We start from the raw sequence: 11,764 nt of genomic DNA on the forward strand, positions 1-11,764 counted from the left end.
ACACAGCCCAACGAGACGACAACATAAACCCACCGACAGCATGCAAACTGATATGGCTAACTTGACCCAACAATCCCACCCTCTCACAAACAAAACCCACTGCAATCAACTGAAGGGCACCCAGCCAGGCCCTGCCCACCCCCAACCTCTCTCACTGCTGATGAAAATTATTAAATGGATAGAAAAAGAACCTACCCAACATGACACGGACACAAAAACATCGCACTTACATTATGTAAAAGAATAAAATGACTACCACCCCCTTCTCTCTCTCCCCCCTTCTCTCTCCCCACCTATCTTGTCTCCCAACCTTATACCACAAACAAAATCAAAGTCTCACATCAAATATAAATGAGCTGTAAAAAAGACTTTATGATCTGAAACTAGAGATGATGTATGTACTTCTGTAACCCAAGAACATCTTTAATAAAAAGAGAAGAGAAGAGAAGAGAAGAGAAGAGAAGAGAAGAGAAGAGAAGAGAAGGTTGCAAAGCACAGTTGGTGAGGGATGTGACCTGGGGGGCGTCCCAAGGCCGAAATAGAGAGAGGAGACATTTGGTCCTCGCAAGTGTGCCCCCCCATCCCTAGTGTAGGCTGAAGGTTCTGTCTTCTCTGAAAAGCCTACAGTCCTCATAGGTTCCAAGAGCCCCAAGCGAGGGTCACGACAGCCCAGCCTCTGTCCCAGGGGGCAAAATCATGGAAGCTGCATCACAGACCAGAGCCCAGCAAGGATTGCAAAAAATAGTCCAAATGATCCTGGAACGATCCCGTGGCCTCCAGAGCTGTTAGCTGGCTTGCAATTGCTTAAGGCGACAACACTGATCCCAGAAAAAGAGCTGGAATGCTCGTTCAGTTCCTGACAGGTTGCGGAGTTCGTACAGCCCTTCATGATGGTCGTAACAACTAAGGCTCCTAAAGAGAGGATTGCAGAAGATCACCAGTCAACAATCAATACCAGGGAAATATAAGATGAACTGTGATAAGCACCTACCAGTCTTCTACTGTATCGACTGAGGTAGGAGGTAGGGATCTAGGAGATCCATCTTTTCCTGATATTGTGTGTGGCAGAGAGGGATGAGGCTATCACACTCTCTTTCCACAGTGCTTTATTGTGGGCTGTGCACTGATCATGCATGCAAATTTGTTGCCCAGTCTGCATGATGTCATCAAAGTGCCATCCAAAATCCCCCCCCCTCCACATTTATTCAAGGATTAGATTAATGGACCCTTCTGGCACTTGTTGTGGCCTTGTAAAACAAGCGTATGAATTTGGAGAAGAGGTGAGGCAGGAAATTTCTGAAATAATAGGTGTACTGGTAATTTTAGCTTTAGACGTCAAATTGTGTTGTTTATCAATTTTTGATGGGTCAAACAGAGACTGAATATGTAAACCACTTATATTTTTTTCTATTAGTAGCTGCTCGTTTGGCCATATCACAGGCTGGAAGGAGCCCTTCAGTTTTTGTTTTAATGATTTTTAAAAGTAATGTTTATCATTCTTTCTGAAAAAATTACTCATAAATGAAGAGTATCTTTGGGTGCAGCTAAATCTATTGATTTTGCAGCCATTTCATGGCCATTGGTTACGTATATGACAGGATGGCAAGTCCTGATGAAATATGGGTTTGTTTGGTGTTCATAACAAAACAAAATTGTTTTACATTTTTTGGTAACAGGTTTTTGTTGTTGTTACATCTTATGGTGTAGTCTCTTGAGAATGTACTTTATGTGGTAACAGCTCTGAAACCAGCTTTCTTGTATTTATTTATTTTTAAAAAAGAAGTAGCTAGCCCTCATAGAAAGAAAGTTATGGAGCAAAAGTGCAGGTGCTCCTCTAAATAATTTCTGTGAAATTAGAATGGTGTGCCTATCTTGTATATACTCAGGTTCTGCTATCCCCTCACACTATGTGAAAATTCACTTATTGGAATGTAAATAATTATGACTAACCCTTGCTATACACTCTGCAGATTCAGATATCCAAACATCAAGAGTTTGCCCACTTCTTTACATCCTTGCTTGTTTGTGCTTTGTTGGTCAGAAGCAGCCATTTTGGGCAGCAAATATGCAGGGAGGGAGGAAGATTGAACCAGTAAGAGAGCAGGAGAGATCGGACAAATCAGTTTTTCCTTTGTCTCTCTCTTGCTGGTTGGCTGCAGCCATTTCAGGAAAAAACCATGGAGAGAGGGGCATGGGGAGATATTGGACAAATCCCCAATTAGAAATGTTCCTATGGCAAGGCCTGCATGTAGTCCCTGGTACTGAGGTATGCTTGCTGTTTTTATGAGACAGCAACAACGTGTGTGTGTGTGTGTGTGTGTGTGTGTGTGTGTGTGATCACCATAACAAAGACCAGCAGGACGTAGCTGACTTCCCATGGTAAATATAAGGTCGTTGGGGATGGTTGTCTCTCTAATTTTGTCTTATGCCATGCCTACTCCATGGCAGCCATTTTGTGACTGGCACTCCAGCACTCTCTCAAAATGTATGCACTGGTCCAAAAGGGCTGGTGATCTCTGAGGTATGGGGTACCTTTCAGAATGTAGCGGTACTGACTGAAGTAGTGAAATAATAAAGACCAGTCTGAGTTGTTGTGTGGAGTGTAGATTTGCTTCTGCATATGCTTCTGCATTCAGCTACCTGCAGTTGTAGTCCCAGACAAGGCAAGGCAATAGTTCTCATCCCCAGAACATTTGACCTCTTCCTCCTCCTCACACTCAAGACTGTGCAGAGCATAGCAGGCTGGGCAAACTTTGCCATTCGGCTTTGGCTTTGCGGGCGTCACTGCATACATTTGGGATGAAAGAAAAACACAGTTTGAGCCCCTGTTTGAGCAGCCAGTTTCTAAGTCCCTCATGTGGGGTGGAGGCGTTCACCAATTATGAGTTCAATTCAGAATATTTAAGGGGGAAAGAGGCCATCTCCAAGACTTTCTTCAAGTATTAAATTAATGGGGCCTACTGGCACATGTTGCGGTCTTGTAAAACAAGCGTACAGATTTTGGAAAGAGGTGAGGACTTTAATAAAAGGTGTACCAGTTGTTTTTGCTTTAGACCTCAAATTGTGTCATTTATCAATTCAAATACAGCAGGGGTAGTCAGCCTGGTACTCACAAGGGCTAAAGTGTTTGCCAGCATCTCCTATGGTGCCCCAAAAGGACTCTGTAAATATCTCCTCAGAAACCCACAGGCAGGAGAGACGGTTTGGATTTTCTGCTTGGTTCCTGCTTGCACTGGCTCAGCCTTCCCTACATTGAACATGCTTCCTTAAACATCTCCACATGTCATTGGATCCAAGGATCAGATAGCCTCCCTCCCTTCCATCCTTTTCCCTGTCAATGGAGCGGTGGGGGCATGTCTGTCCCATTTTGTGGTATGCTCCCTTTGTGGCTGCCATTTTGTGTCATACCATGCCTCTTCCAAGGAGGCCATTTTGTGCCAGTCCACATCCCTATGGCAGCCATTTTGTGCCAGTCCACATCCCTATGGCAGCCATTTTGTGCCAGTCCACATCCCTATGGCAGCCATTTATGGTTGTCACCCATGTCCCTTTCCCCAAGTCCTGAGTATGCTCACTGCCCCCCAAAAAGATTGACAATTCTTACAATAGATATAGAGGGAGCTCGTTCTTCTCTAATAAAAAATACAATTCCCAGGGGGCAAAGAAGAAAGATTTTTTAAAACTAATTGTATGGAATTGGGAGGGCTCCTTGTGCGTTAGGGATTCCCCTGCTGTTTTTGAATGGACTGCAAATAAATAAATGAAGCACACCAATGTGAGCTCATTAAACTGGAGTGTGGTGTGAGTCAAGGAGCAGAGGAATAGGACAGATTTAGGGTTCGGTTGTTTGCTGTTTTTAAAGAAAACTAATTAAAGGTAGTAAGATAAAGAGAGGAAAGGAAAGAGGAGAACAGCAGCAACATACAGGTGGGGGTCATCGTCCTGCACTCGTCCCCCACACAGCAGAAAACTACTGTTTTCGCTACTCTTCCTGTCTGGCCCATATTAAGGACGGTGACGCCATTGTTGCAGGCACTGGATGGCACACAACTCTTCACAATGGCCTTCAACTTTGTTCCTGTAAGCATCAAAAGGGAAACAAGATGTCTGAAAAAGGACCACGATGGTATTGACCCTATTTCTCAGCATCCTTGGTAAGTGTCATGTCACTTCATGTGAATTGGATCATTGGTCCATAGAGCCCAGTTCTCGCTATTGTGGCCTTCTGCAACCTGGGGTTTCTGAACTGCAGCTACCATCCTCCCTGGTCATTGGCCATGCTGCCTGGGACTGATGGAGGTTGGTCCAGGAAATCTGAAGGGCACCAGGTTGGGAAAGGCTCTCTGCCCCAGCTGATGGAAGACGATATCAAGGATCTCAGAATGAAGTCATTCCCCTATGTCCCATGTGATATCATGGAGCATTCCTTATAAGGCACTGTGGTGGCCCACCAGGTCATTAGGAGGAAAGCAATTACTTTAAAAAAATATATTTGGTTTTCAAATTAAAGTTTTTCAATCACAAATCCAACATACAACAAAAAAACCAAGATTCCAAAGAATCTCCTGGACTTCCCTCCTTCCCTTTGTGGGTCCTATTGTTAATCATTTCCTCCTGCATCTCTTATAATAATCCAAATCTTTTGCATCTCCATTATGTCCAACATTCACCATTAAACTACAAGTGTTATTCCAATCCTACTAATGGTTTTAACTGTTTACAATGGTTTTTAAGATAAATTATAAATTTCCCCCATTCCTTATTAAAATTTAGTCTTCCTGATTCTTCCGGACATTTTTGCCATTTCGGCATAATCCATCCTCTTAGATTAAGAGGAATGCCATTATTGTTCCTTGCAGGGAAGGTCAAATTACATTTGTAATAAGGTGGGAGGGAGACAATGCAATAATTCCACTTGGGATGGCAGATGTTAGTGGCATGGAACTGAGGCTCCAGATAATTTAAATCTATCCCTTCTATTATTTTCATCCATCCTCTTCAGCTACAGCTGAGAAGTACTATGGAGAAGTACTGTGGAGTACTGCTGCCCACTAACTTCAGTGGATTTTAATCCAGTGTTACTCCTACTGAGAGTAGACTTATTGAAATGAATGGACATGACTAATTTAGGTCCATTAATTTTAGCAAGTCACACCATCTAATGGGTCCACTTCAAATGAACATCACTGGATAAAGCCCACTTTACACTTTTGGTGCAACCTTACAATATTGTTTCATAGCTCTGGGAGCGGCTGCCGAGACCATATAACACCGGTCTTGAAAGACCTACACTGGCTCCCAGTACGTTTCCGAGCACAATTCAAGGTGTTGGTGCTGACCTTTAAAGCCCTAAACGGCCTCAGTCCAGTATATCTGAAGGAGCCTCTCCACCTCCATCGTTCTGCCCAGACACTGAGGTCCAGCGCTGAGGGCGTTCTGGCGGTTCCCTCACTGTGAGAAGCCAAGTTACAGGGAACCAGGCAGAGGGCCTTCTCGGTAGTGGCGCCCTCCCTGTGGAATGCCCTCCCACCAGATGTCAAAGAGAACAACAATTACCAGACTTTTAGAAGACATCTGAAGGCAGCCCTGCTTAGGGAAGCTTTTAATGTTTGATGTATTACAGTATTTTAATATTTTTTTGGAAGCCACCCAGAGTGGCTGGGGAAGCCCAGCCAGATGGGCGGGGTATAAATAATAAATTATTATTATTATTGTTGTTGTTGTTGTTGTTGTTGTTGTTGTTGTTGTTGTTGTTGTTGTTGTTGTTGTCAGAAACCAAAACTAACTAGATTTGTCCCTCTACTTATACCACGGTGAATGTCTCGGTCTCCATGCTGTCTAGGCTACAATTACTGCTAATGTCTCTCAAGTTGGGGAAACGGCTTTTCTTTCCATGTTTCATGCTTAGCAGAAGCCTTTGTATTCTGAAATGCAGGGAGCTATAAGGAAATCCTGTGCTAACAGGGGCATCAAGGACACATAACCCCACTCATAATTAAACCAAAGCAATTGCCCCAATTGGCTTAGACTCCTACTCTGTGGAGTTAGTGTGAAGAATGAAGCCAGTCCAGTCTATGCAAGAGGAAACTGGGAAAAGATTCTGGACTCATTCCACTTTGGGGGGCAGTTAATGCCATAGAATCATATTACTGTAGAGTTGGAAGGGACTTCCAAGGGCCATCTATTCCAACCCCTTGCATTGCAAGAATCTCAGCTAAAGAGTCCCTGACAGATGACCATCCAACCTCTGTTTAAAAACTTCCAGTGGATGAGAGACCAGCACCTTCTGGGGTAGCCCATTCCACTGTCAAACAGCTGTTACCATAAGAAGGTTGTTCCTAATGTTTAGTCAGTCTCCTTTCTAGCCATTATTATTATTATTATTATTATTATTATTATTATTATTATTATTATTATACTGCCCTATACCCGGAGGTCTCAGGGTGGATCACAGAACAGATTAAAAAAAACACAACCCACAATGTAGTGGTACCTTGGTTCTCGAACATAATCTGTTCCAGAAGTCCATTCGACTTCTGAAACGTTCGAACACCAAGGCTTCCAGTTGGCTGCAGAAGGTTCCTACACTCAAGTAGAAGCTGCGTTGGACATTTGGCTTCCGAAAAACATTCGAAAAGAGGAACATTTATTTCCGGGTTTTTGGTGTTTGGGAGCCGATTTGCTCACCAACTAAGCCATTCGAGAACCAAGGTTCCACTGTATATATAATCAAAATAAAAACAACAACCCAATAACACCCCCCCCCCAAAAAAGAGCCACATTTTAAAAGGGCATAGGATCAACCAAAGGCCTGCTTAAAAAGGAACGCTTTTGCCTGGAGCCTAAAGGTGTGTAATGAAGGCACCAGGCGAACTTCCCTGGGGAGAGCATTCCACAGATGGGGAGCCACTGCAGAAAAGGCCCATTCTCGTGTTGACACCTGTGATGGTTTGTGTATGCTCTTCGCAATAAGCACCCTCTGCTCACTCACAGAGATATTTATAGTTCTTTCTTTTACATATGTACTAGCAGCATCCGAATCGTCCGCTTCAGATTCGGGGAGTGGTCTTCTCCTGCTTTTCCTCCAACAGAAGAGGCAGGGGAGCTTCATGGGATGTCTCTGATCCCTGTGCTTTAACCCTCTCCTTTAGTGTGCCAAAGGCACAGGCATAGGCTCTCCGTCTGTTCCTGAACTCCCTGTGCGGTGCTGGGGCTCTGCTTCAGCATCGGAGAGCCTTCCCACCTCCTGGCTCTCTCCTTCTTCCCCTTCCGTCACTTCCTCTCTGTTTCCTTCTGACTGTTCCCGCTCTGACTCTTCTCCCCCCAACTCAAAGGCATTCCTTGGCAGTCCCATGACAACATCCTCCAGACCTCTCAAGGAGGAGGCACACGAAGGAGGACCTCAGAAGATGATATCAGGGACTGGGTAGGTTTGTATGGAAAGAGGCGGTCCTTGAGCTTTTGCCATGGACTTACCCACTGTAGTCTCTGACAGATAACGGCACATCTGTCAAAACCAGGGGGGCATCTGTTCGTAGGCCCACTGCAAGAGTGCCCAAGGCCCTCACAAATCTCACACTCCAGAGAGGCCCCTAAAAACAGGGTAAAGAAAAAGTATCACCTGGATGTGTTAGACATGGCATGTGGATTGCTATACAGTGTACAGCTCAACTATTTGTGTGTGCAGAGGGAGATTGTGCACTAGATGAATATAATGTACGAGCAACTCTTCATGGGACACAGTGCCAATACTATCCCTATGGCTATACACTGGCACAGATACTAATCATTCAGATCTCAAATATCTTAGATTGCAAAAAACGGCAGGCATGTAAGCACATTTCAAGTGTGCACTTCCCCCAAATAATTCTCAGAACTGTAGTTTCCCCATCACAGAACTACATTTCCCAGCACCCTCTAAATATATGACGTGTGCACAGCCTCTTTCTATTTCTATGGACCTTTCTTAAGAGATGTAGCAATTAATTTATTCTTGGAAGGCTTGTAAACCCATTAGCCTCAATGGTTTCTTAGCATTATCTACTCACCTGTAGTGATGAAAACTGAAAGGAGGAAGATAGGCAGTGGGGTCTCCATGATTCTAGAGGTCTCCTGGCCTGGGACTGGCAATTTCTAGAGGAGTAGCCACGGGGGTCTCCTATAACAAAAATGAGGCTTATGACACCTAAAAAAAAAGTTTATTAGGGCAGAAGCTTTTGTGGGCTTCAAACCATGTCTTTATAAGCACAAAGTGCTCTTCTGAATCTAGCGAAGCCACTGGCTCTGTGTGACTCAGCTGAGGGTGTTCTACAAAGTTGAGCAAACAGTTCTCAGAAAGGGCAAGGGCACTTTAAAAAAATAATAATCCTATTCTCTGTCCTGCTGCCAAAGTTGAAAGTCAACTGAGAAATCTATACCAATGTTTCTCTATTTTCGTGCAATGCAATCCACATTTTGAGCATTGCCAGACACCCAAGGGTCACTTCCAAGTGAATGTGAGAAATATGCAACAACAATTGGGGTGCCAATTTGAATAAAATTTGGGGGGCAGGTAAGCCCCACCCCACATAATTGATCACATAACACACACACACACACACACACACACACACACACACACACACACACACCATTTCAATGGCAATATCCATTAACTTGGGGCGTGTGGGCCTCTCAAGTATTTTATTGGGAGGCGAAGACCCCCCAGCCCCTAGGAGTTGGCTCCTATGACTACTACCACTGCAGCCAGCTTTTGGACAAGCCCAGTTTTATGAATTTTTGCTATACAGTGGTACCCTGCAAGACGAACGCCTCGGAAGACGAAAAACTCGCTAGACGAAGGAGTTTTTCATTTTCTTAGCCGCTTTGCAAGACACATTTCCCTATGGGCTTGCTTCGCAAAATGAAGCTTGCCCCGCAAGCTCCGGGGATAGCAGGGAAGCGCAGCGCGTCTTCCCCGCTGTCCCCGGACCTCTTTTGAAGCAAGGGGCGGCGGGGAGAAGATCGCTTCTCCCTGTTGCCAGCCCCGCAATCTCCGGGGACAGAGGGGAAGGCGCACGGCGCTTCCCCTCTGTCCCCGGACGGTCTCCATAGGAACGCATTGATTGATTTTCAATGCATTCCTATGGGAAACCGTGCTTCGCAAGACGAAAAACTCGCAAGAAGAAAAAACTTGCGGAACGAATTAATTTTGTCTTGCGAGGCACCACTGTACTTCAGTCCAGACTTTTTAAGAGCCATTCCCTGCCCTCCCTGCTCTTCGTGAGAACATCTGAGACTCAATACCTTGCTGCTGGATGTGAATAGTTCCCACGAGCTCCCAGAAGTCCTTGTTTTTCAACCATGTCACAGTGATGCTGGGCCACATCACACCAGCCAACGGTGATTAAAATTATTATTATTAAAGAGAGAGAGAGAAGTGATCAACAATACACTTTTAACTACAGTTTGTCACTCTGTTCCGCAACTGTTTATTTCTACATTACATTTGAGCTTTCATGGGCCACAAAAGCCCAGAAAACTAGTGAAATGTAGTTTGCTAGGTTGATTCCAGAAAAAAATGAATTCGTTTAATTCAGAAAATTGTGGGAGTATTTTTTTTTTTAATGAAGGCGCCGTATCAGCATAGCATTCCTTTCTGATATTTTCATGGGGGGACAGAAACATGCATGTGTGGAAAGAGTGAAAGAAGCAATGTCGTCCAATGATGTTCGTTGTTGCACCATAGGATGCCCATTGGTGGGAATGAAATTCAGGACGAAATGTCACAGTTCCATAATGCAACAAGTTTTCCAGTGCTGAGAAGAGCATTATTGAATGAGACAGGAACACTAGCACTATAATCAGGAAACATAATGCAATATTCATCACATGTGAATGCACTGAATGCTATCTTGCAGAAAAACGGGTGGGGGGGTGGGGGGCAGGGCGGGGGGGGGGGGGAGGGGATGGCCAAGTTATCCAAAAACCAGAAATGCAGTTCCTGGTCCTCATAGAATAGATTCTTCCATGTCCTTTGCACTTTGCCCAGGTTTGTATACAGGGGAAAGAAATATTAACTGATGAGCAGGAGTGTAGGCCAAATATGCAGGGCTAGGGAAACATTTCCACATTTAAACTGCACTGCTTAAATTGCACAATTATCATAGAATCATGGAGTTCTAAATCACAGTCGGAAGGGACCCAGGAATCATCTAGTCCAAACCCCTGCAATGCAGGAATCTCACAAAGAATCCTAGGAACTTTAATTTGTTTAAGGGTGCTAGGGGTTGTAGCTCTGGGATGGCTAAGCTATAGTTCCCAGGATTGTGTGTGTGTGTGTTTGTGTGTGTGCCCTTTAACTATATGGTGTGTACTTAACCACTGGTTAAAAAAAAAAAGGTCAAAGACCCCTGGATGTTTAAGTCCAGTCAAAGATGACTATGGGGTTGTGAGCTCATCTCACTTTCAGACCAAGGGAGCCAGTGTTTGTCCGCAGACAGCTTTCTGGGTCATGTGGCCAGCATGACTAAACTGCTTCTGGTGCAATGGAACACCGTGATGATAACCAATTCTTTTTTTCCATTTTTTCCTTCTCAATATTGCTGCGCAAAGACTCCAAGCTCCAAAGTTCTAAATCATGAGGGAAGTTTCCACAAAAGCAGGTGGCAGACCAATCTGTTTCTCATTTTCCCAATCTTTAATTCTGTTCTCCACATTGCCATAGCAGTTTGCATTTACAGCAGCAACAACAACAAAAAACATGCAAATTTATTTGCCTGATTATGAAAGCTTTTCCTAATATAGCCATTTTTGTATGCAGTTTTGACCAATATACACATTTTTGTATGTAGTTTCCCCTAGTATACACCTTTTTTACAAGCAATTTTCCCTAATACAAGGCATTCCCCCCCCATGAATATATGTAATATATGTACACACCCACCTAATGTATGCATATGCACATAAATTTGGGCGAAAAACTGCATTGCAAAATTCAGGGTAGTACAAATTTCAAAAAGATTTGTTTTGGTTAACATACTGGCTCATGAATTGAAAATTGTGTGGTTCCTCATTAAAATGCAAAAGAAAGCAAAAATAATAACAATCCACATTCACACTCAGGAAAAACAGCCTGAAGGGGGAAAGCGATGGGCAGTATTTAGTAATATCTGTCTGGTAGCCAAGAGCTATTGCGATAGAGGATGGTGGAGCTTAAAGGATGTGTTACGAGGGAATCCAATGCAGCAAGGTTGCTAGTGGAAGCTTCTGGCAGAACAATCTTTCCCTTTGCACAAAAGCATCCCACTAGCCCAAGAAACGCACCACAGAGTTAAATTTAGCACTACATTGGGTACAACATGATGAGCACAGGGCTGAGATGAATTTGCCCCTAGCTTCCCAATGGACACAGATATCAAATGCCAACTGTGTGCTTTAGGCACTGGAATCTCTGACAGGTTAACAGCTGAGCTGCTGGTTTGGGATTTGTGTGTTTAGTTTGTGCAGTTAGCAGCAGGTAGAGAAGAACTGGGAGGGGGGAGTTGCAGCTCTATGATGGAGCACATGCACTGTTTGCAGAAAGTTCCAGGTTCAGTATGGGGGGGGCAGGGGAGCAGCTGCCCCCCCAGTCAAGTAAAATAATAGAAATACTGAACGAACTGACCAATCATGTTGGCTCTACCCCCCTAACAAAAGTCATGCCCCCCCCAACAAAAATACTGGGTATGTGCATGGTTCAGTACAGTCGTACCTTGGACCTCAAATGCCTTGGCTCCCGAACAAA

The 11,764-nt window shown here is 44.2% G+C and overlaps 1 protein-coding gene across 1 annotated transcript; it reads right to left on the reverse strand.

The window, feature by feature from the left end:
• Positions 1 to 352: 352 nt before the first annotated feature.
• LOC114602267 (phospholipase A2 inhibitor and Ly6/PLAUR domain-containing protein-like) lies at positions 353 to 8,970 on the reverse strand. Its single transcript, XM_077932596.1, has 5 exons — positions 8,049 to 8,970; positions 7,477 to 7,592; positions 3,926 to 4,078; positions 2,641 to 2,784; positions 353 to 912 (listed from the first exon to the last, which is right to left on the reverse strand). The coding sequence occupies exons 2-5, from the start codon at positions 7,505 to 7,507 to the stop codon at positions 695 to 697; spliced, it is 546 nt and encodes a 181-aa protein (XP_077788722.1). The 5' UTR covers positions 7,508 to 7,592; positions 8,049 to 8,970; the 3' UTR covers positions 353 to 694.
• Positions 8,971 to 11,764: the final 2,794 nt, after the last annotated feature.

This window comes from Podarcis muralis, chromosome 7, assembly GCF_964188315.1.
Source record: "Podarcis muralis chromosome 7, rPodMur119.hap1.1, whole genome shotgun sequence".
Taxonomy (NCBI): Eukaryota; Metazoa; Chordata; class Lepidosauria; order Squamata; family Lacertidae; genus Podarcis; species Podarcis muralis.

What these genes read in the sequence shown, in the direction of transcription:
- LOC114602267 (XM_077932596.1), bottom strand. Translation starts at nt 7,507, where the DNA reads ATGTGCCGTTATCTGTCAGAGACTACAGTGG. An exon ending in TCTGTCAGAGACTACAGTGG is followed by an intron (nt 4,079 to 7,476) that starts GTAAGTCCATGG and finishes TGATGCTTACAG; the next exon opens with GAACAAAGTTGAAGGCCATT. An exon ending in CAGGACGATGACCCCCACCT is followed by an intron (nt 2,785 to 3,925) that starts GTATGTTGCTGC and finishes AAATGTATGCAG; the next exon opens with TGACGCCCGCAAAGCCAAAG.